The 25798-nt window shown below is 42.8% G+C and overlaps 2 protein-coding genes across 3 annotated transcripts in view; one reads left to right on the top strand and one right to left on the bottom strand.

Moving 5' to 3' along the window:
• IQCH (IQ motif containing H) overlaps positions 1-1055 on the bottom strand; it is a 307537-nt gene extending 306482 nt beyond the window's left edge. Inside the window, exon 1 of the mRNA XM_030192830.1 lies at positions 993-1055. Coding sequence (XP_030048690.1) covers positions 993-1055 — 63 coding nt within the window. The remainder of the gene's footprint in view (positions 1-992) is intronic.
• Positions 1056-1326: 271 nt separating this feature from the next.
• AAGAB (alpha and gamma adaptin binding protein) overlaps positions 1327-25798 on the top strand; it is a 55572-nt gene continuing 31100 nt past the window's right edge. Inside the window, exon 1 of one of the 2 annotated variants that reach the window (XM_030189795.1) lies at positions 1327-1437. In XM_030189795.1, coding sequence (XP_030045655.1) covers positions 1368-1437 — 70 coding nt within the window. In that variant the 5' untranslated portion in view covers positions 1327-1367. The remainder of the gene's footprint in view (positions 1438-25798) is intronic. The other variant, XM_030189794.1, reaches the window with a different exon arrangement.

The raw sequence follows: 25798 nt of genomic DNA, 5'->3' as shown, positions 1-25798 counted from the left end.
GCAGCGATGGATCAGTAGTAGAAGTTGTCTGATTGGTTGTGCCTGGCAGTAGCAGTGGTAAAGATTGGCTATCTGGCAGTGATTGGTGGTGGCAGTGGTAATGATTGGTTGTTCTTGGTAGTGGCAGTGGTAAAGATTGGCTATCTGGCAGTGGTAAGGTGTGGTTGTGTCTGGCAGCGATGGATCAGTAGTAGAAGTTGTCTGATTGGTTGTGCCTGGCAGTGGCAGTGGTAAAGATTGGCTATCTGGCAGTGATTGGTGGTGGCAGTGGTAATGATTGGTTGTTCTTGGTAGTGGCAGTGGTAAAGATTGGCTATCTGGCAGTGGTAAGGTGTGGTTGTGTCTGGCAGCGATGGATCAGTAGTAGAAGTTGTCTGATTGGTTGTGCCTGGCAGTGGCAGTGGTAAAGATTGGCTATCTCTGGCAGTGATTGGTAGTGGCAGTGGTAATGATTGGTTGTGCTTGGCAGTGGCAGTGGTAAAGATTGGTTGTGATTGGTGGTGGCAGTGGTAATGATTGGCTATCTCTGGCAGTGATTGGTAGTGGCAGTGGTAATGATTGGTTGTGCTTGGTAGTGGTAAAGATTGGCTATCTAGCAGTGGTAAGGTGTGGTTGTGTCTGGCAGCGATGGATCAGTAGTAGAAGTTGTCTGATTGGTTGTGCCTGGCAGTGGCAGTGGTAAAGATTGGCTATCTCTGGCAGTGATTGGTAGTGGCAGTGGTAATGATTGGTTGTGCTTGGCAGTGGCAGTGGTAAAGATTGGTTGTGATTGGTGGTGGCAGTGGTAATGATTGGCTATCTCTGGCAGTGATTGGTAGTGGCAGTGGTAAAGATTGGTTGTGCTTGGCAGTGGCAGTGGTAAAGATTGGCTATCTCTGGCAGTGATTGGTTGTGGCATGTCAGGTTTGGTTGTGCCTGGCAGTGAGTTGTGGGGAAGCAGTTGGAGCTCACACACACACAGAAGGTTTATAGGAGGAAGGAATGTGCGTTACCTGTACCAGGATGTGTCCCACCTCATCCCTGCCCCTTCCAGTGCCGCCGCAGCAGCCGGCCATGGTGCTGGCAGGAAGCGGGGTCTACGTGTCCGTCAATTCCACTCGTTCAGGCTTGAGTTTCGGCGGGCCGAACCGCGGTGCACATTCGCAGTGTTGGAGACACGTGACCGTTGTCATAGTAACAGGACGCCGTCAATTGCAGAGAGCGAGGGGCGGGACCGCTTGCCTAGACCCCGCCCCCTGCCGGGTAGAGACTCGGAGGGCCGCGGCTTGGGGGCGGAACCACCTGGCCTGCGGGGCGGAAGTGATGAGTGCGGGGCGGAAGAATCTGTTTGCGTTGTTGCGTTCCATCCTTTCGCCGGTGCTGCAGTTATGGCCGCTCTTCCCTGCGCGCTGCTCTGCAGTTGCGCCGCTCAGTTCCCGGGGGAAGAGCTGTTGAAGCGTGAGTACTGGCTCCGGTCCATTTGTCAGTCTGTCCGCCTCTTCCGGGACTGGTCCTTAGTCCTAGAGCAGGTGCACTAGATATGCCCGGGGAAAGCCCTGTACACGCCCTCCCCACCCCCACCTCATCTACACTTGCTGGGGGAGGGGCTTTTGCACCAATAAACAGCTTGGAAAATGGTCCTGCCTATATTTAGATATCTATATAGATAGATATAGATATGAGTTGTGTGTATCTATCTACATAGCTCTTGTAATTTCCTTTTAATCAAGCTAGTTGGAGTAATAAAATCCACAATTCCGGGAATAACATGTATAGAATGTTTGTACGTTTGGGAAGCTCGCCAGGTACCCTTGGCCTGGATTGGCCGCTGTCGTGGACAGGATGCTGGGCTCGATGGACCCTTGGTCTTTTCCCAGTGTGACATTACTTATGTACTTATGTACTTTTTATTTTGTGTGTTTATGGACTTGTCCTTTAGGAAACCATCTAACACCCTTTTAAACTCTGCCAAGCTAACCGGACAATGTGGTGAAGGTGGTTAGCTTAGCAGAGTTTAAAAAGGGGTTAGACGGTTTCCTAAAGGACAAGTCCATAAACCACTACTAAATGGACTTGGGAAAAATCCACAATTCCAGGAATAACATGTATAGAATGTTTGTACGTTTGGGAAGCTTGCCAGGTGCCCTTGGCCTGGATTGGCCGCTGTCGTGGACAGGATGCTGGGCTCGATGGACCCTTGTAAGCTCTTCTGAGAAGGGACCGTCCTTATTCGTTAATTTGTACAGCGCTGCGTAACCCTTGTAGCGCTCTAGAAATGTTAAGTAGTAGTAGTAGTGGTCTTTTCCCAGTGTGGCATTACTTATGTACTTATGTACTTTTTATTTTGTGTGTTTATGGACTTGTCCTTTAGGAAACCATCTAACACCCTTTTAAACTCTGCCAAGCTAACCGGACAATGTGGTGAAGGTGGTTAGCTTAGCAGAGTTTAAAAAGGGGTTAGACGGTTTCCTAAAGGACAAGTCCATAAACCACTACTAAATGGAATTGGGAAAAATCCACAATTCCAGGAATAACATGTATAGAACGTTTGTATATTTGGGAAGCTCGCCAGGTGCCCTTGGCCTGGATTGGCCGCTGTCGTGGACAGGATGCTGGGTTCGATGGACCCTTGGTCTTTTCCCAGTGTGGCATTACTTATGTACTTATATCTTTCTGCAATACCTCGAATACTAAGAAGCTGGTCCCTTGGTACTAATGCTGTTGCTGTGTCTTTCTCCTTTACCTCTAGCTGGATTTGTAGCATCCTACTTTATCAGTTGGAAAGGGAATGTTTATTATTAATTTTCAAAATTTCTATTCCTCGCTAGCTATACAATTCAACACGCATAATTTAAAACATAGGGGGTCTTTTTACTAAGCCACACTAGAAAGTGCCCAGCACTGCAAATAGGGTGTGGGTTTGCCCAGTGCTCTGGCCGGTTTCAAGCATGGCTGAAAAATGGCCACATGCTAGTTTCCCCATTAGCGTGTGGCCATTACTGCTGAGAGCCCTTACCGTCACCTATTTAGGAGGCGGTAAGGGCTCCCGCACTACTCTTGCACTAATCGGGTAGCGTGCGGTAATTTGTCTGTGCTACTTGATTAGCAAAGTACGCCTACTCTCTGCCCCCAGACATGCCTCCCATAAAACAAAAGACAAAACGTCCCCTGTGATCGCTTCTTCATTAATTGTAATCCATACCTGTATGTGCCTTGACTCTCTCCATGGCTGTCAGTCTCCAACTTCATCAGCACAATGTCCCTCAACTTTGTTAGAACTGGATGCCTTTCAAAGGTGTTATTGATATTTATACAACAGGCAAAAATTAGAGGCTGACAAAGGACGAATCACCACCTGTTTGTAGAGGTTTTGCCAGATTGATATTTATACCCCACATTATCCCAAACTAGCTCAGGTTCAGTGTGGCTTATTACAAACAATAAACAGCATTGACTACTACTACTTGACATTTCTAAAGCGCTACTAGGGTTACGCAGCGCTGTACAATTTAACATAGAAGGACAGTCCCTGCTCAAAGGAGCTTACAATCTAAAGGACAAATGTACAGTCAGTCAAATAGGGGCAGTCTAGATTTCCTGAAAGGTATAAAGGTTAGGTGCCGAAAGCAACATTGAAGAGGTGGGCTTTGAGCAAGGATTTGAAGATGGGTAGGGAGGGGGCTTGGCGTAAGGGCTCAGGAAGTTGATTCCAAGCATAGGGTGACTAACAATAAAAGGTTGAATTAACAGTAAGCATAGATTATTAAATCACAACAAAAAAAAACCATAGATTATTACTATCAGGGAATCGATCATGTTTTGTTTCTACATGGAACTGGTTTTAGAATAACCAGAAATTATATGCTTGTTTTTCATTTTATTAGGTAGGTAAAGGCTTTTCGTTGTCTTGAGGCTTCTTTTTCCTCTCAAGTTGCAATTTATTCCCTCATTCAACTGGAAAATTATAATCTGTTTAGAAGATTTTGAAAACCTCCGTCTTTAGAAAGTATCTTAATCTTTTTTTTTAATACTTTTTGAAGCTTACATCTCAAGTGATAACACTTGTAAAGAAATACAGATAGGCATAAGTGTTGCGGATAAATACAACCAAAATTTATTGTATATAAGAAAGTATCTTAATCTTGAATGATTATTATTTGCTGAATTTGAAGTATTTTGATGAGTATGATATGTAGTTTTCTTGAAGAATTCTTTAATTTCTTAATTGTAACCTGCATTGAACTGGTTGGTAGTTGCGGGATATACGATTGTAATAATAATAAAGTAATCAATATTAATCAAATTGTCTTCTTTTACGGTAGTGTTTTAAAATAACAGGGGATGTTGGGTGGGCGGGCGGGTCTGGAGGGAAAGTGGCTGGGCCCGGGCCCGTCCATGGCTACGCCCCTGGCGATGGCGCGCGTTCCCTCTCTGGCACGCGTGCCATAGGTTCGCCATCACTGCCATATGCTGTCTATGAAAATGTTTTATTGTGTTGGTATTGTAATGTTGCATACTATGCCATACTTTGTATTGTTGTTTGAATATTTTTACTGCTGTAAGTTTCTATTGCTTATGTTTGACTTATTCTTGCTGTACACCGCCTTGAGTGAATTCCTTCAAAAAGTCGGTGAATAAATCCTAATAAATAAATACTGAGCACCCAAAAGTAAATGTCTTTTTTATGGTTCAGAAACGTCAATAAATGCAGCATATATTCTAGAGGTAAACCATTTAAGATCTTAAGCACTAGGCATAGTAATGGATATAGATCTGTACGTAGGCACAGGCAGCAAACTGAAAACCTCAGATGCTGATAAAATCCACCCTGTTCTCTTAACACTACTCCAGTGTTAAGTTACAGTGAAATTCCACCAGGTGGCTCTCAAGATATACAAAGCTCTTTCAATCTGGGAATCTACTTAAAGAAGAGAGAGAGAGTTTCTTTCAGAAGTTCCATCTTCTGTAGCTTCCCCTTTTTTATTTTCAAACAGGCATGGTGTTTGCTGAATGGAGGATTTTCCTAGATGCCTACCCCTCCATTGCTTCCCCTAGTTAAATACAGAGTGTAAATCAGAGGAGCAATGCCTCTCCAGGGAAACAAAAGTGTTCTCCCACAGAGCCCTGGTTAGCTTTGTAGTGTTTATTCCAGAGTGTAGGGCTTGCCACATTAAAAATAGACTCAAAAATGGATTGCAAGGGAATATGTCAGAAGGAAGGGATGATGAATAAAGCATCTAAAGGGCATGTATGATATAAGGTGCCAGAGCCGGTGGTGGGAGGAGGGGCTGGTGGTTTGGAGGAGGGATAGGGCTGGGCAGACTTATACGGTCTGTGCCAGAGCCAGTGGTGGGAGGCGGGGCTGGTGGTTTGGAGGCGGGGATAGTGCTGGGCAGACTTATACGGTCTGTGCCAGAGCCGGTGGTGGGAGGAGGGGCTGGTGGTTGGGAGGCGGGGATAGTGCTGGGAAGACTTATACTGTCTGTGCCAGAACCGGTGGTGGGAAGCGGGGCTGGTGGTTGGGAGGCGGGGATAGAGCTGGGCAGACTTATACGGTCTGTGCCAGAGCAGGTGGTGGGAGGAGGGGCTGGTGGTTGGGAGGTGAGGATAGTGCTGGGAAGACTTATACGGTCTGTGCCAGAGCCGGTGGTGGGAGGAGGGGCTGGTGGTTGGGAGGCGGGGATAGTGCTGGGAAGACTTATACGGTCTGTGCCAGAACCGGTGGTGGGAAGCGGGGCTGGTGGTTGGGAGGCGGGGATAGTGCTGGGCAGACTTATACGGTCTGTGCCAGAGCCGGTGGTGGGAGGAGGGGCTGGTGGTTGGGAGGCGGGGATAGTGCTGGGCAGACTTATACGGTCTGTGCCAGAGCCGGTGGTGGGAGACGGGACTGATGGTTGGGAGGCGGGGATAGTCCTGGGCAGACTTATACGGTCTGTGCCAGAGCTGGTGGTGGGAGACGGTGGTGGGAGGCGGGGCTGGTGGTTGGGAGGTGGAGATGGTATTGGGCAGACTTACACGGTCTGTGCCCTGAAAAGGAGAGGTACAAATCAAGGTAAAGTATACACAAAAAGTAGCACATATGAGTTTATCTTGTTGGGCAGCCTGGATGGACCATGCAGGTCTTTTTCTGCCGTCATCTACTATGTTTTTTAAGGTGATTGATTGTAAAGAGAATCAGGAGTTCCATGCTTGTTAATTTTCTGTGCTAAGATTAGTGCATTAAACTGGATTCTTCTATGAACAAAAGGGTTACGTGTCCCATTATCTTACACTTTTTATAACTTTTATAGCAGGATTTCATAATAGTTGCAGACTTCGTAGTTCAATGTGCCAAATGCCTGAGAGAAGGGAGTTACAGTGATCTATATTGGCAATCACCATATCAAGAATGATTGATTGCAGAGTTTCAGCAGAGAACAGTGATCAAACTAAGTGTATGATATGCAATTTGTAGAAGTATTTCTGGGAGACAGATGAAGTAAGGCCGTTAAAGGATAAATCAGTATAGGACCACTGCTAGAATTTTCAAGGATGTAGCCCAGTGAATTGGAGTAGACATTATTTGTACCCTAGGTGGTGAAATGGTTAAGTACTCTCTTATTTTTTATTGAACAAGATGCTTTTGGTTTTATCTAGGTTTAATTTCATTTTATAGTCTACCAATCAGTTTGCAATCCTTTCTGATTTGTGGTTGAGTAAATTAATCTCTGCTAGATAAATGTTGACTGTGGTCAATGTTTGAAAGCCATCAGCATAGGCAAAAGCAGTTAGATCAAGAGACTAAATAAAACTAAGTAATGGCACCATGAATATTTATTTTATTCATTTCTAGCATTTTATGTACCGCAAGTGATCCCTGAGGCGATGATCAGGCTTATTTTCGAAAGTGAAGGGCGCCCATCTTTTGACACAAATTGGGAGATGGGTGTCCTTCTCCCAGGGTTGCCAAAATTTTTGGTGCCCTCAACTGCTTTCCGTCGTGGGGATGACCAAAGTTCCTGGGGGCGTGTCGGAAGCATAGCGAAGGCGGGACTGGGGCGTGCTTAACACATGGGTGTCCTCGGCCGATAATGGAAAAAAGAAGGGCATCCCTGACGAACACTTGGCCAACTTTACTTGGTCCATTTTTTCTTGCGACCAAGCCTCAAAAAGGTGCCCGAACTGACCAGATGACCACCGGAGGGAATCGGGGATGACTTCCCCTTACTCCCCCAGTGGTCACTAACCCCATCCCACCCTAAAAAAAAACCTTTAAAAATAAGTTTTGCCAGCCTCAAATGTCATACCCAGCTCCCTGACAGCAGTATGCAGGTCCCTGGAACAGTTTTAGTGGGTGCAGTGCACGTCAGGCAGGCGGACTCAGGTCCATCCGCCCCCCTACCTGTTACACTCGTGGTGGTAAATGTGAGCCCTTCAAAACCCACCAGAAACCCACTGTACCAACATGTAGGTGCCCCCCTTCACCCATAAGGGCTATGGTAGTGTTGTACAGTTGAGGAGAGTGGGATTTGGGGGGGGGGGGGGGGCTCAGCACCCAAGGTAAGGGAGCTATGCACCTGGGAGCAATTTGTGAAGTCCACTGCAGTGTCCCCTAGGGTGCCCGGTTGGTGTCCTGGCATGTGAGGGGGACCAGTGCACTACGAATGCTGGCTCCTCCCATGACCAAAGGGCTTGGATTTGGTTGTTTCTGAGATGGGCATCCTCGGTTTCCATTATCGCCGAAAACCGGGGATGACCATCTCTATGGTCGACCTAAATGTTGAGATTTGGGCGTCCCCAACCATATTATCGAAACGAAAGATGGCCGCCCATCTTGTTTTGATAATACGGGTTTCCCTGCCCCTTCGCCAGGACATCCTCACGAAAATTTGGGTGCCCCGTTCGATTATGCCCCTGCACGCGGTTTACAATTTGTTTTCCAGGTACTTTTGCATTTTGTTGGCGCTAGTTGAAACCTTGAAGAACTCTGCAGCTAAAGATGTAGGAAGCTGAATGGGATGACACCCATTGTACAGAATACTCCTTTGTAAGATATGATCTAACCATGAGAGAACTATTCCTCAGATTCCTGTGGAAGAAAGTTGAGAAAGTAGGAGTGTGTAATCAATAGCTTCAAATGCAGTGGAAAGGTCTAAAGATAGTAGAATCACAGTTTTGTTTTGATTAGTATAAGATTGAATGTAGGTCAGAAGAGCTAGAAGTGCTTTGGCCTTTGCAAAACCCAGACTGATTGGGATGGAGGCTGTTGAATGTGTCTAAGAAATTATTAAGTTATTCTGTTAATTTGGATCTGAATGGCAGATTAGCCACTGTGTGGTTGTTCGAAGTTGATGCGGTGTTGATGCTTAGGAATGATAATCGATTTTTCTCTACGCTTTAGTTAATTTTATTTATCATTTGATATACCGCCCAATTACTGAACTTTCTAGGTGGTTTAAAATAAAATAAAGTAAATTAAAATGATAAATCACAGAGAAATACAATAACTGATAGGAAAGTGTAAATCTAGTGTAACAGTAGCAGAACTATCCATGATTGTTTGCCACAAATGCAAGAAGCAAACAAAACACTAAAATAATTAACTTAGGCCAAAGGCATCATGGAATAAGATTGTTTTTAACTTCTTTTTGAATACCTCCAAAGAGTGCCCCAATCTGACATTAAGAGGAAGAGCATTCCAAAGTGTAGGAGCTGTTACACTAAAAATCCAAGACCTAATTTTTTCTGTTCTGCTCTCTTTTGCCATCGTGGATTTTGCAGAAAGACTTCCCTGTTGTTTCCTTAATAAACCTTGTGGACCAACAGCAGGATCTTATATGGGATTCTGTGATTAATAGGCAGCCAGCGCTCCTGATAGAGTAAAGGTGTTAGTCCAATTTTTTTATAGTTCATAATAAGCTTAACAGCCGTATTTTGCACTAATTGCAGTCTACTAACTTTTTGTCTGCTAATATTATATTCTGTGTGTGTCGAAGAAAAGATTTCAGATACTCGGTTCAAATAACGGTTTTGACTCCTATATAGTATCCGAGGATCTGAAGGCGACGAAACAGTAGCGAGAAGGTTGTTAGGCTGTATAGAGAGAGGTGTGACCAGCAGAAGACAGGAAGTGTTGATGCCCCTGTGCAAGTCGTTGGTGAGGCCCCACCTGGAGTATTGTGTTCAGTTTTGGAGGCCGTACCTTGCGAAGGATGTTAAAAAAATGGAAGCGGTGCAAAGAAAAGCTACGAGAATGGTATGGGATTTGCGTTCCAAGACGTATGAAGAGAGACTTGCTGACCTGAACATGTATACCCTGGAGGAAAGGAGGAACAGGGGTGATATGATACAGCCATTCAAATATTTGAAAGGTATTAATCCGCAAACAAATCTTTTCCGGAGATGGGAAGGCGGTAGAACGAGAGGACATGAAATGTGATTGAAGCGGGGCAGACTCAAAAAAGATGTCAGGAAGTATTTTTTCACAGAGAGGGTGGTGGATGCTTGGAATGCCCTCCCGCGGGAGATGGTGGAAATGAAAACGGTAACAGAATGCAAACATGCGTGGGATATGCATAAAGGAATCCTGTGCAGCAGGAATGGATCCTCAGAAGCTTAGCCAAAATTGGGTGGCGGAGCAGGTGGGGGAAGAGAGGTTGGTGGTTGGGAGGCGAGGATAGTGGAGGGCAGACTTATACGGTTTGTGCCAGAGCCGGTGATGGGAGGCGGGGACTGGTGGTTGGGAGGCGGGAAATACTGCTGGGCAGACTTGTACGGTCTGTGCCCTGAAAAAGATAGGTACAAATCAAGGTAAGGTTTACACATATGAGTTTATCTTGTTGGGCAGACTGGATGGACCATGCAGGTCTTTTTCTGCCATCATCTACTATGAACCGTGACGCTCACCGTTTACTATGGAATATTCAAAATCCCATTAGGTAAATCGACTGGCGAGTATCCTCATTAGTCAAAAAACCCTCTTGTATTCTATATTATTTTAGAATGTCTTATATAGTAATGTAGATAAACATGTACTTAGCTTCTATTAGCTCCACAATTGCTGGAAACGCCCGACAGCGAGCTCCTGTTTCGCAGATGCTTCTAAGGAGCTGAACCCAACAGTCTTCTATATCACCCTAAGATGAAGACAAAATCAAAAAACATTGCAGAGAGATTGGAGAGCTCGAGGTACTACGCAACCTTAATCTGCACTTCCCTAACTGCAAAGGTCTGAAATACAAACTAATGCAAGCGTCAAACTTTACCTACTTGAGCACACAGTTATGGAATGCATTGCCGCGCAAATTAAAAACGATTTAACGAACTTCCGCAAACTACTGAAGACCCATCTGTTTAACAAGGCTTACCACAAAGATCAACCAATGCGAATATATTCAGAACTGTCTTACAATATCTGTTTGTTATACTACCATTATGTTTCATCATTATCATGCTGCCTACGATCCTTTTGTTACACTAAATATCTATTTTCTAATATATTTCCACCATCCATGATGTAATATAAGCCACATTGAGCCTGCAAAGAGGTGGGAAAATGTGGAATACAAATGCAATAAATAAATAAAAAATAAACGCTGAGCGTCACGGTTCATAGGACTCAAACCCGTTATTTGAACCGAGTATCTGAAGTTTTTTCCTCGACACACACAGAATATAATATTAGCAGACAAGAGATACACTTGCTCACAGTGGACTTTTTTGAAGCAAGTACCAAGTATTAATTTAAAGTCTACTAAGTAGAGAACTACAATTTTATATAAAAACTAATAATAAAAGAATGCAGCTCTGGTAAACAGATGTGTAACAGAATAGAGCCGCCAAAGCTGAAAAAAAGAATGTTACACTATAGGTTTGAACATGCAATTTAAAGGTTAACTGCTGATCAAGTTGCACACCTAAAACCTTCACAGAGGTGGCCTAATCAAAGACTTCTTTGAATCATAAGAACATACGAATAGCCATATTGGGTCAGACCGATGGTCCATCAAGCCCAGTATCCTGTCCAAAAGTGGCCAATCCAGGTCACAAGTACCTGACAGAGACCCAATTAGTGGGACCATTCCATGCTACCAATCCCAGGACAAGCAGTGGCTTCCCCATGTCTGTCTCAATAGCAGACTATAGACCAGTGGTTCCCGGTTCTGGAGGCAGGTTTGGGAATATGAATATTCATGAGAGATCTGCATGCAAATCTCTCTCATGAATATTAATTGTGGATATCCTAAAAATCTGACTGGCTGGGGTGCCTCTTAGACCAGGATTGAGAACCACTGCTGTAGACTTTTCCACTAGGAATTTGTCCAAACCATTTTTTAAACACAGAGCTTAACTGTTAGTTGAGTGAAAAAAATATTTATTTTAACTTACTCTCTAATTTACTTTACCTTTTAGGAACTTCAATGTAATACCACTTTGTATTCTACTCTACCATTTATGCACCTAATGCAATACCGCTTTGTATTTCTCAATCCGGAAATGGTGATCGCCAATACGGCATAATATAAGCCACATTGAGCCTGCAAATTGCTACTACTGCTACTTATCATTTCTATAGTGCTACTAGACATATGCAGCGCTGTACACTTGAACATGAAGAGACAGTCCCTGCTCAACAGAGCTTACAATCTAATCAGGACAGACAAACAGGACAAATAAGAGATAAAGACAAAGAGAAGCAAGATTCCGGAATCCCAAAGAGTAGCAAGATTCCGGAATCCCAAAGAGTAGCAAGATTCTGGAATCCCAGAGAGTAGCAAGATTCCAGAACCCCAAAGAGTAGCAAGATTCTAGAATCCCAAAGAGTAGCAAAGATTCCGGAATCTCAAAGACTACTACTACTACTACTTATCATTTCTATAGCGCTACTAGACGTATACAGCGCTGTACACTTGAACATGAAGAGACAATCCCTGCTCAACAGAGCTTACAATCTAATCAGGACAGACAAACAGGACAAATAAGGGATAAGGACAAAGAGTAGCAAGATTCCGTGTAGAATCCCAAAGAGTAGCAAGATTCCGGAATCCCAAAGACTACTACTACTACTACTTATCATTTCTATAGCGCTACTAGACGTATACAGCGCTGTACACTTGAACATGAAGAGACAATCCCTGCTCAACAGAGCTTACAATCTAATCAGGACAGACAAACAGGACAAATAAGAGATAAAGACAAAGAGAAGCAAGATTCTGGAATCCCAAAGAGTAGCAAGATTCTGGAATTCCAGAGAGTAGCAAGATTCCAGAACCCCAGAGAGTAGCAAGATCCAGAACCCCAAAGAGTAGCAAGATTCTAGAATCCCAAAGAGTAGCAAAGATTCCGAAATCTCAAAGACTACTACTACTACTTATCATTTCTATAGCGCTACTAGACGTACGCAGCGCTGTACACTTGAACATGAAGAGACAGTCCCTGCTCAACAGAGCTTACAATCTAATTAGGACAGACAAACAGGACAAACAAGAGATAAGGGAATATTAAGGTGAGGATGATAAAAGTGGTGGGAAATGTGGGATACAAATGCAACAAATAAATTTCCTCCTATTTGTTTTAAAAGTATTTCCATGTAATTTCATTGAATGTTCCCTGGTCTCTGTATTTTTTACAGGAGTGAAAAATCTATTCACTTCTGCTCATTCTGCACCACTCAGGATTTTGTAGACCTCAATCAGTTTTGTTATACAAAGAAATCAAACAAAATAAAACATGGAAAAGAAAATAAGATGATACCTTTTTTATTGGACATAACTTAATACATTTCTTGATTAGCTTTCGAAGGTTGCCCTTCTTCGTCAGAAGAATTGTATCCAGAGTTTTAACAAATTTATTGGGCCATGTGGAGCTGTTGTAGGTCAAATAGTTTTCAAAATATTTTATAGAATATTTTGTAAACTTTGAAAAAATGCTAGTTGGAGGCAATTCCTTATTTGATTGTGAATCAGATTATGTGAGTAATGACAGATTTTTTAAAGGACTGTTGAAAATATTTTGGAGTGGAAGAATTGTGCCAATGCATCAGTTGATGTGGAGGGGCATTTTCGAAAGGGACGTTCTTGCAAAACGTCCCAATCCAGGGGGCGGGAAAACCTGTATTTTCGAAACAAGATGGACGCCCATCTTTCGTTTCGAAAATACCGTCAGGGATGTCCAAATCCTTAAATTTCGCCGTCCCTAGATTTGGGCATCTCTAGACATGGACATTTCTGATTTTCAGCGATTTTCGAAACCAAGGACATCCATCTCAGAAATGACCAAATGCAAGCCATTTGGTCGTGGGACGAGCCAGCATTTGTAGTGCCGTGGTCCCCCTGACATGCCAGGACACCAACCGGGCACCCTAGGGGGCACTGCAATAGAATTCATAAAATGCTTCCAGGAACATAGCTCCCTTACCTTGTGTGCTGAGCCCCCCCAAAACCCACTACCCCCAACTGTACACCACTACCATAGCCCTTACAGGTGAAGGGGGGCACCTAGATGTGGGTACAGTGGGTTTGTGGTGGGTTTTGGAGGGATTGCTGTTTCCTCCACAAATTAACAGGTGGTGGGGGGGGTGATGGTGCTGGCTCCGCCTGTCTGAAGTGCACTGCACCCACTAAAACTGCTCCAGGGACCTGCATACTGCTGTCATGGACCTGAGTATGACATCTGAGGCTGGCATAGAGGCTGGCACGACATATTTTTACAGATGTTTTTTGAGGGTGGGAGGGGGTTAGTGACCACTAGGGGATTCTCTCCAGTGGTCATCTGGTCATTTCAGGCACCTTTTTGTGCCTTAGTCGTAAAAACAGGTCTGGGTGAAAACGTCCAAGTACTCGTCAGGAACGTCCTTGTTTTTTTCGATTAGGGGCTAAGGACATCCAAGTGTTAGGCACGGCCAAGTCTCGTCTTCGCTACGCCTCCGACACACCCCCTTGAACTTTGGCCATCCCTGCAACGGAGTGCAGTTGGGGACGTCGAAAATCGGCTTTCGATTAATACTGATTTGGACGTTTCTGTGAGAAGGACGCCCATCTTCCGATTAACTGTCGAAAGATGGGCGTCCTTCTCTTTCGAAAATGAGTACAATGGTATCAGAAACAAAATCTAGTGTTGAGGGCTTAGGGTCTCTTTTATCAAGCCGCACTAGCAGTTCCTGTGTGGCTATGACGACGAAGCCCATTCAGAGTGAATGGACTTTGTCAGCATTACCGCATTGAGGAACGCTAGCACTCGTTGATAAATAGGCCCTTAGTTAAGGATTTCAATAAACTATATATTTTACCTGAATGTGGTGCTTTGTTTATTTGTAAAGACAAATAGCTTTTCTTAGTGTCTGAAGAATTTTCTTATATTAATATGATTGCATTTTAAACATTTTTAGATAATGTAGATAATGTTTTTCACCATTTGCGTTCCCAGTGGAAGAATTGCCTTCTAAGTGGGATAAGTTGATCATTGTACCACATTTGTTTCTTTTTAGACGATCTACTCTACAGATTGTTGAAATGAAAGTTGGAGTATTATAGGTTGTTTGGATTGCAGAATTCCAAGTATTCATTTGTCCTGCCAAAGGAAGCATGTTAAGAGTTTGGGAAAAGGTCTAAGGCCTGTTCAGATTTCTCTGGTACAATGTTATTAGTGTTTCTAAAGCTGATTTCCATTCTTAGGGGTACCTTAGAGGTGTTTGGGCAGTTACTAGAAATTCAATTAAGTAGTGATCAGTCCATGGCAGCAGTAAGAAATTGAAGTTATAAAGATGATTATTAGAAAGAGAGGATGAGGGTGTGGCCCTTTTCATGGGTGAGAGAGAGTTGGAAGACTGTTCAGACTGAATTTTAAAAAGGCCATTTAGCTAGAAGAACATATTCCAGTCTAGTAGGGATTGAACATCCTAATTTAAGGTGTGCTAGCATTTTTAGTGCACGCTAATACTAGAGACACCCATATATTCCTATAGGTGTCTCTAGCGTTGGCAATGCTAAAATCGCTAGTACGCTGTGAGAAACAGTATGTTTTAAGCCTGTAAATGTATTAGCTATTTTCCTGTTTTAATTATGTCTTGAAGTGTATTTCTCCTATTTGGCCAGCAGGTGATGTTTCTTTGCTATAAAGCTGTTACAGGGAACTGAATGTTATTTTTCTTTAACACAAGCAGGAAGCAAACAGCAGTATACTTTTAAATCTTGTTGACTGGGCTCTGATTAGCCTGGAGTTTGAAATTACCCAGCAGTTGTTGCTGGCTGTTGCTTCAGTCTTAGTCCGGGAGAAGAGAGAGACAGATCTCTTTTCTAAGGCTCTATGAACAGTTATATATCCTGATCTTCCTGGGTACTGTTGAGACAGTATACAATGTCTAGTTAATTTTATAATTGATCCATAATTCAGTTACCTGTTATTGTTTGCTGATTGCACATTTTTTTTTTGTTCATTGTTCCAGTGTGACAATAAACCTGTTTAGTTTGTTGACTCTGCCTGTCTGGACTAATAAAGAATCCTGGTGGTTTGTGTGTTGGGTCTGTGAGTGCTTTCTGAGAACTGTGGGACCACTGGGAGTGTGGCCCCAGTAACCTAGAAATCACTGGGGATAATTGGAGAGCGGGAGACTCGCTCAGAGGCGGTTGTGACCCATTCTGTGGAAGGAGAGTGCTAGTGTAGAGCACAAGTGGCAGGTGCAGGTGGACCTGTGCTGTGCTGGGGATAGACCCTCTCGGTAGCTGTAGAGTAACCCCAGTCACATGGCTAGGTGTTTCGTGACACGCGCCTACAATGTGGCTTAGTAAACAGGGCCCTTGGTTGAAAATGTATCAAATTCTTCCATCTTAGCTCAGCTTTCTGCAGAGGCCTTGGCTGGTTATTTTGCCTCCAAAGTATTTAATATTCATCAATCGTTTAATACTTCTTTTGACTCTGATGATTATGTTAAGTTAAATGTAGACGACGTGGCTTCTGCAGATATTCCTACTGATAGGTTCAAAAGTCGACCACACCCTATCTCATTATCTTCTAGGTTGTCTAAATCTGGCTGTCTGTTAGAGCTCATTATCTTCTAGGTTGTCTAAATCTGGCTGTCCGTTAGATCTCATTTTGTCCAATCTATGGAGGGATCCTCCTGTTGAGCTATTAACTTGCCTTGTTTTGTTTGTTAATACTGCATTAAAATTGGGTTGGTTTTCTCAAGATATACCCGTTATAAAACATTTTCGACCTATAGCAAATATTCAGTTTCATGCAAAGTTAATTGGGTTTGTAGTAGGTTCTCAGCTATCAGGGATCTGTCCTTGGACCCCTTTTCTTCTCAATCTACACCTCCTTCCTAGGCTCACTGATCTCATGTCATGGTTTTCAGTATCATCTTTATGCTGATGACACCCAGCTATATCTCTCCACACCAGACATCACCGCGGAGACCCAGGCCAAGGTGTCGGCCTGCTTATCCGACATTGCTGCCTGGATGTCCAACCGCCACCTGAAGCTGAACATGTCCAAAACCGAGCTCCTCGTCTTTCCACCTAAACCCACTTCTCCTCTTCCTCCACTCTCTATCTCAGTTGATAACACCCTCATCCTCCCCGTCCCATCTGCCCGCAACCTCGGAGTCATCTTCGACTCCTCCCTCTCCTTCTCTGCGCATGTCCAACAGACTGCCAAGACCTGTCGCTTCTTCCTCTTCAACATCAGCAAAATTCGCCCTTTCCTATCCGAGCACACCACACGAACTCTCGTCCACGCTCTCATTACCTCTCGCCTTGACTACTGCAACTTACTCCTCACCGGCTTCCCACTTAGCCATCTATCCCCCCTTCAATCCGTTCAGAACGCTGCCGCACATCTTATATTCCACCAGAACTGATATACTACTACTAAGCATTTTTATAGCGCTACAAGGCATACGCAGCGCTGCACAAACATAGAAGAAAGACAGTCCCTGCTCAAAGAGCTTACAATCTAATAATGTGATATACTCACATCACCCCTCTCCTCAAGTCACTTCACTGGCTTCCGATCAGATACCGCATACAATTCAAGATTCTCCTCCTTACCTACAAATGCACCCGGTCTGCGACTCCTCACTACCTCTCCTCCCTCATCTCCCCTATGTTCCCGCCCGTAACCTCCGCTCACAGGACAAATCCCTCCTTTCAGTTCCCTTCACCACTGCCAACTCCAGGCTCCGCTCATTCTGCCTTGCCTCACCCATTGCCTGGAACAATCTTCCTCAACCCCTACGCCAAGCCCCCTCCCTACCCATTTTCAAATCTTTGCTTAAAACTCACCTCTTCAATGCTGCTTTCGGCACTTAACCTTTTGTGCAATATAGTATTCCCTATCAGACGGACTCTTTACTTGTTTTTAGTTTGTACACCTGTCTTTTAGATTGTAAGCTCCTTGAGCAGGGACTGTCCTTCCATGTTAAATTGTACAGCGCTGCGTAACCCTAGTAGCGCTTTAGAAATGTCAAGTAGTAGTAAGGACATAATCTTTTGAATAGTTTATTTATTTATTTATTTATTGCATTTGTATCCCACATTTTCCCACCTTTTTGCGGGCTCAGTGTGGCTTACAATAGAATATGAATAATAGAAATACATTTGTTACAACTTGGTTATGGATTACATTGTGCAGAGTTGTGCGAGACATTCGAATATCATTAGGAATATAACAATGGGACATCAACATAGAAACATTGGAAGGAGGCAATGATTTTTAGTTCTCAGCACAGTTTTCAATCGTATTATAGTACAGAGACTCTGTTGTTGGCTTTAACATCTGAGGTAAGACATTCTTTGTGTAGTGGTGGAGAGACGATATTTGACATCTCTGCCGCCTTCGATACTGTGAACCACAAAATATTACTATCTGATTTTGGTTTTTGTGGCTCAATTTTTAATTAGTTTAAATCCTTTTTTTTTTGTTTTGTTTGAAATAGTATCTAGTTTTAAAGGATGGAAGTTATTCATCTTCTTGGGTATCTCCCTGTGGAGTTCCCCAAGGTTCTCCCATCTCTCCACTCCTGTACGATTTGTATATGAGCTCCCTTGGTCAACTTTCATTGGCACCTGGTGAGATTGTGTTGTCATATGTTGATGACATTTTCTTTTTGTTTCCCGTTGATCAGGCTATAGATTCTGTCTCTTCTAAAATTAATAGTAATATAAAAAGGATAAAAGACTGGTCTGCTGGGTTAAACTAAAACGTAATGCTGACAAGACCAAGATATTGTGGTTTGCTGTGGATGGAATTAAAATTTCCCAGATTATTATGGATAATGATGGATCTCAGTTTAAGATAGAACTTCTAAAGTTTTTGTCAATGGAGCCACAAATTGATAGTCTGATTAGAAAAGCTTATTTCAATTTTACCATTATTGGATTATGGTAATTCACTCTACTTTTTATTTTAAACAACTTTCTAGAATTCGCTTGGTTCAGAATTCAGCTGCTAGGTTAATATTTCGGAAGACTTGGCTGGATCATATAAGCCCTTTATTGGGTGAATTGCATTGGCTGCCTATGAAGTCTCGGGTTATTTTCATGGCACTTTGTTTAGTATTTAAGTTTTTGGAAGGTGTGTCCTGAAGGCGATTCTCAGTTGGTGACAGTGTTAAAATCTATGATAACTCCTAGGAGATGCAATTAATTATTGGTAGCCTTTCCTTCAATAAAAATATATATAATTTAAGGCCGCCTTCTCTCAATCATTTGTTTTCTTAGCGGTTCGTTATTGGAACAACCTTCCACTTGAATTATGTTTGATGAAGAATTAATTTTTTGTTTCATAAAGCTTTGAAAACTCATCTGTTTATTAGATCGGGGGAGTTTAACTTTCTTAGTTTTCTTGTGTTTTCATTTATATTCTGAATGTTTTCTGATTATTTGTAATTTCCTGATGCTTTGTCAGTTTTTTGGTTTGCATTGATTGTAACTCACCTTGAGAGTTGGCAAGAGATAAATCTTCCATAACATAACATAACATAACATAACATAACATATGTTGGATCAATGAATGATCGTGAATAAACTGGGTAAATTCCTGTGTAGCTGTTGAGATATTATCTATGTGAATGTTAAAATCTAATATAACTGGATGTATGTTCTGAACAACATGATGTGAAATAAATATTTACTAATAATGTAGTAATTGGGAGGAGGGAAGAGTTGGAAAAAAAGCCAGAAATTAAAGGAGTTAGGGAGGTTTGCAGGATGCAAAGTGAAAGAAAGGCCTTCCAAGGTAGACTGTGATATAATTTATTGTAATCTGTTTCTGTACATTATTATGTTTTATTCACTTTATTGTTTGTAAGCCACATTGAACTTGAGTCTATTTCGGGCTAATGTGGGGTATACATGTCATGAATGAATGAATAAATGAATAATGTTTAATCTACCCCTCTACAGACCCCCGTGGGATCCTTCCACACGGAGGTGTACAGGATTCCAATGACAGTCCTTCCCATGGGTATTGGTGCTGGGGAGGCATCAGAAGGCTCAGTTCGAAACTAATTCCCCTAACCACTGCTTTCTGGCTTTCTGGATCTAGATGTATCCTGGGCCATTTATGTTCCCACATATATATATGTTTTTAATCTACTCTTTGTGGTTCAGTGAGTGTGGCTTATTTGTGTATAGCAGATAATAAGGAAAGAGCACATATAATACAGTATGTAGGAATAAAGACAAAGATAATTATCAGGAATAAGATTCTGTTTATTCTTACCAAGATAAAGTCTTCAGTTAATACATACATCTAGGTTCAAAATGCACGGAGCTCTGCTGTCGGTCAAGTATTGAAGAAGCTTCTAACTTTTCTGTCTGAATGTTAGCTCCTTTATAGGCACAGATCTCAATTGAAGCTTATGGCAGTACCTATTTTTTCATCTTATGGCCAATATCTCTGTACCAATTTTTTTCCCTTTTCCGGCAGATGTTCATTTGTACCCTTTGTACCATCTTGTACCAACTTCTTTCCTGTTCTAGTTATTTTGAAACTTTTCTTTTCCGGCCAGGTGTCCATCTGTACCCAACTGTCTTTTCCGTATTCGTAAACATCTCTTGCTTTAGCTATTTCAAAACCTTGTACCATTTCCGTTACCCTGAACATCTTGTTTTTTATCTTTTATAGAAACATCCAGTTTCACAATCTATTTTTATATAATCTTCTGACCTGTGTGCCATGTTATAGAAATACAAACTTCATTTTTCAAACCATTTTATCCATTATTCTATCATCATATATGCTATATTCAATTTGTAATTTGTTTCAGGTTTTATTAAGACTTCATCATATAGCCCTGCATTTGCAGGTTCTCAACTGTTATGCCATTAGTGGGTTATCAGGCCTAGTCAAGGCTCCTCTGCTGATCTAAGTCCTGTAACCTGGCTTACCACCATTCCAGTGGATACTCAAGCTCCAATCCATATTAACAATAAATATGGAATCCTCAATACGAATAGCCAATGAATCCCTATATATAATTGCCAGACTTCCCCTGCTATTTCCATTCTAATTGTTGAATGAGTAGTTTTAACCATCTGGAGTTGCTTAAATTATATATTTGTGATGATCTGAGTGAAAAGGTACCAAAAGTTGGGTATGTTTATAAACTTTTTGATGGATCATGCCCAGTTTATATAACAAATTTATTCACTTTCCCAGTATCACCTTCCACTTTTAGAGCAGGAAGGTCTCGGTTGCTCTATTTTCCTTCTGACTCAGCAATTAAATATAAAACAACCTTTGCAGTTTTCTTGTATATATCAGGCAGTCCAGATTTTGAATTCACTACCTTTAGACCTCAAGATTATGCCTACATATTCTCTTTACGTAAAAGTCTAAACACTTTTTTTTCTCTCTCTCTCTCTGAATTGTATTGATGTTCATTGTGCTGTAATCCACTTTGAACCAATTTTGTTGAGAGTTAGCGGACTATAAATTCTGTGTCATATATCATTTATACAGTAAGGTAGAGGGATATGAACTGCATAATCCTGCATAAGCCTTTGGTATGGACTAATTTCATATCTAAAAAAATGAGAAAATGTATTAATTAAAAAAAAAGGTAAATTAACTGCAGAAATCACCTACCACGCTTTAGGTACCTTAGAACAAGAAAAATGTCAAAGTGGTGAAAAAAATTGCATCGTCCATTTCTACTGACACTACAGTACACAAAACTTCAAAATGAAGAGCTGCCCCAAACTTTTATATCCTTTACCTCTGTTCTGTATAACCCCATTTTTGGTACCTTTTTGCTCAGCAAGTCACATTTGTTTCTTTTAGCCAGGTTTCTGTAATGTAGAAGATATCCAAATGTCTATCTACCACGAGGTCTCTAAGTGATGTTGTGAATGTTAAGTAGTCCTGATTTTGAATTCATTGGAGAGGGAGTTAAGAGGGTCAGTGTCCCTCTAATTACCGACCCATCTCCCTCCTTCCTTTTCTCTCCAAATTACTTGAGCGTGCTGTTCACCGCCGCTGCCATTGATTTTCTCTCCTCACATGCTATTCTTGACCCATTACAATCTGGTTTTCGCCCTCGTCCACTCAACCGAAACTGCGCTTACTAAAGTCTCCAATGACCTATTACTGCTAAATCCAGAGGTCAATATTCCATCCTCATTCTTCTTGATCTTTCCGCTGCTTTTGACACTGTCGATCACAGCATACTTCTCGATACCCTGTCCTCACTTGGATTCCAGGGCTCTGTCCTTTCCTGTTCTCTTCCTACCTCTCCCCTCCGCACCTTTAGTGTTCACTCTGGTGGATCCTCTTCTACTTCTATCCCTCTGCCTGTCGGCGTACCTCAGGGTTCTGTTCTTGGTCCCCTCCTCTTTTCTATCTACACTTCTTCCCTTGGTTCATTAATCTCATCCCATGGCTTTTCCTACCATCTCTATGCTGATGACTCCCAATCTACCTTTCTACCCCTGATATCTCACCTTGCATCCAAACCAAAGTTCAGCGTGCTTGTCTGACATTGCTGCCTGGATGTCTCAACGCCACCTGAAATTAAATATGACCAAACCGAGCTTCTCATTTTCCCCCCCCAAACCCACCTCCCCGCTCCCCCCATTTCTATTTCTGTTGATGGCTCTCTCATTCTCCCTGTCTCCTCAGCTCGAAACCTTGGGGTCATCTTTGACTCTTCTCTCTCCTTCTCTGCTCATATCCAGCAGACCGCCAAGACCTGTCGTTTCTTTCTTTACAACATCCGTAAATCCGCCCCTTTCTTTCCGAGCACTCTACCAAAACCCTCATCCACACCCTTGTCACCTCTCGTTTAGACTACTGCAATCTGCTTCTTGCTGGCCTCCCACTTAGTCACCTCTCCCCTCTCCAGTCGGTTCAAAACTCTGCTGCCCGTCTCATCTTCCGCCAGGGTCGCTTTACTCTACTAACCTATAAATGTATTCACTCTGCTGCTCCCCAGTATCTCTCCACACTCGTCCTTCCATACACCCCTTCCCGTGCACTCCGCTCCATGGATAAATCCTTCTTATCTGTTCCCTTCTCCACCTACTGCCAACTCCAGACTTCGCGCCTTCTGTCTCGCTGCACCCCTACGCCTGGAATAAACTTCCTGAGCCCCTACGTCTTGCCCCATCCTTGGCCACCTTTAAATCTAGACTGAAAACCCACCTCTTTAACATTGCTTTTGACTCGTAACCACGTGTAACCATTCGCCTCCACCTACCCTCCTCTCTCCTTCCCGTTCACATTACTTGATTTGATTTGCTTACTTTATTTTTGTCTATTAGATTGTAAGCTCTTTGAGCAGGGACTGTCTTTCTTCTATGTTTGTGCAGCGCTGCGTATGCCTTGTAGCGCTATAGAAATGCTAAATAGTAGTAGTAGTAGTAGCAGTGTAGTATACAGTAATGGAATAGAAATTAAGCTTCTCACCTGAGGATGTGTCATATGACAACTAGTGGGTTTGTTAGCTCATAGTACTGAAATGTGATTGGGATGGCCAAGAACAACTCATTAAAAAATTCCAGACAGCCCAAAACACAGCAGCCAGACTAATATACGGTAAAACTCGATTCGAAAGTGCTAAACCCCTTCGAGAAAAGCTGCACTGGCTCCCAATCAAAGACAGATCACCTTCAAAATCTGCACCTTGGTCCACAAAATTATCTACGGCGTAGTCCCAGGATATATGACAGACCTCATAGATCTACCAAACAGAAACAGAATCGGATCATCACGATCATACCTAAACCTACATTACCCAAATTGCAAAGGACTTAAACACAAAACACTTAGGCATCCAGTTTCTCTTACATAAGTGCACAACTATGGAATGACTCCAAAAACGGTGAAAACATCCACGATCACCTAAACTTCAGGAAATCAGTAAAAACCCACCTCTTCAAAAAGGCCTATCCCACTGATCCAACTTAAATCTCCACACTCAGGAACACAGCATATCCAGTGATCGCACTGGACAATGACAATCCTTATTCCCTTTGACCCTCAGGACGCTTGACTCATACATACCGCATTGACCACTACTACTACTACTACTTAACATTTCTAGAGCGCTACTAGGGTTACACAGCGCTGTACAGTTTTAAAAACGAAGGACAGTCCCTGCTCAAAGGAGCTTACAATCTAAAGTACGAATGTCAAGTTGGGGCATTCTATATTTCCTGAATAGAGGTATAGTGGTTAGGAGCCAAAGGCAACATTGAAGAGGTGGGCTTTGAGCAAGGATTTAAAGATGGGCAGGGAGGGGGTCTGGCCTATGGGCTCAGGGAGTTTATTCCAAGCATGGGGTAAGGCGAGGCAGAAAGGGCGGAGCCTGGAGTTGGCGGTGGTGGAGAAGGGTACTGAAAGGAGGGATTTGTCTTGAGAGCAGAGGTTATGGGTAGGAACGTAAGGGGAGATGAGGGTAGAGAGGTAAGGAGGGGCTGCAGATCGAGTGCATTTGTAGGTTAGTAGGAGAAGCTTGAACTGTATGCGGTACCTGATCGGAAGCCAGTTAAGTGACTTGAGGAGAGGGGTGATATGAGTATATCGGTCCAGGCGGAAGTTAAGACGTGTGGCAGAGTTCTGAACTCTACAATACAACCTTGCATTTGTTATCAACTGAATTGGCAAATGCCTTTACGGTACTATGTAAACCACATTGAGCCTGCAAAGAGGTGGGAAAATGTGGGCTACAAACGTAACAAATAAATACATTTCTGTTTCTGACCCAATATGAAAAATGGTAAAGAACCACAAAAAAGGGCAAAATGTGTGCACACTCGATGCCACTAAGGAGCATGTCCTGCTTACTTATGTGTGCTTCTTTGGCGCACATGTGCAGCCTGCACCACAAGAAACATAGTAACATAGTAAATGATGGCAGATAAAGACCTGAACGGTCCATCCAGTCTGCCCAACAAGATAAACTCATTTTACATGGTATGTAATACTTTTTATTTTTATTTATTGTATTTGTTACTTTTGTACCCCACATTTTCCCACCTATTTGTAGGCTCAATGTGGCTTACATATGCTGGAGCGGCGTTTGCCGACTCTGGTGTAAACAAATACAAGTGATATTGTGGTAAGATAAAGTTCATGTGGCACAGCCACCTTTGGGAATCGTACATCGGGAGAGTTGTGTTATGTCCATTACGTATTTTGGTTATGTTGTGTTGCAGAGATCAGGCATTTATGTTGGATCAGTAGGATAAGCTTTTTTAACAGGTTAGTTTTAGTTTTTTTCCCAGATGTTTAGGTGGTCGAACGTAGTTTTCAAGGCTTTTGGTAATGCGTTCCACAGTTGGTGTGCTTATGTAGGAGAAACTGGATGTGTAAGTTGATTTGTAGTTGAGTCCTTTGTAGCTTGGTAGTGCAGATTTAGGTATGTTCGTGTTGATTTGGATTGTGTTTCGCGTTGGTAGTAAATGTAAATGACGGCAGAAAAAGACCTGCATGGTCCATCCAGTCGATCAGTTTGGTCATTTATCCTGGGACTTCACCGAAGATAATTTTGTGAACCAGAGTGCAGATTTTGAAAGTAATGCGTTCTTTGGCAGCCAATGTAGTTTTTCACAGAGGGGTTTTGCACTTTCAAATCGCGTTTTTCCGAGGATGAGCCTACCTGCTGTGTTTTGAGTGGTCTGAAGTTTCTTTAATGTTTGCTCTTTGCATCCCACATAGATTCCATTGCAGTAGTCTAGGTGGCTTAGTACCATTGATTGTATCAGGTTGCAGAATGTTTCCCTCGGGAAGAATTGTTTCACGTGTTTGAGTTTCCACATTGAGTGGAACATTTTCTTTGTTGTGGATGTCACTTGGCTCTCTAGTGTTAGGTTGCGGTCCAGTGTGATGCCGAGGATTTTCAGTTTGATTTGTCCCTGCCTTTCTCAGGGCACAGACCGTAGAAGTCCGCCCTGCACCGGTTTTATTCTCCAAATACCGGCGTCGCCACCCAATGTCCGCTAAGATTCCATAGATCCATTCCTTCTAAACAGGATTCCTTTGTGTTTATCCCACGCATGTTTGAATTCCATTATCGTTTTCATCTGCACCATCTCCCACGGGAAGGCATTCCACATATCTACCACCCTTTCCGCGAAAAAATACTTCCAGACATTACTCCTGAGTCTGCCCCCCTTCAACCTCAATTCACGTCCTCTAGTTCTACCACCTTCCCGTCTCCAGAAAAGGTTCGTATGCGGATTATTAGTGTCCAGTGTTCCCATCAATCTGTTTCCCATATGGCTTATTGCCAGCCCTGGGTGTCAACTACCCTAGGTACGCCACCTGGCCTGCTTCAAGTCAGTTGAAAATTTCTTTTGGCACACTAATCAGTTACTCAATACATTTAAATCCTAGGGCC

This window comes from Microcaecilia unicolor, chromosome 1 (assembly GCF_901765095.1).
Source record: "Microcaecilia unicolor chromosome 1, aMicUni1.1, whole genome shotgun sequence".
NCBI classification, from domain to species: Eukaryota; Metazoa; Chordata; class Amphibia; order Gymnophiona; family Siphonopidae; genus Microcaecilia; species Microcaecilia unicolor.
Note: the sequence above shows the minus strand (reverse complement) of the source record. Positions and strands in the feature narration are given on the sequence as shown.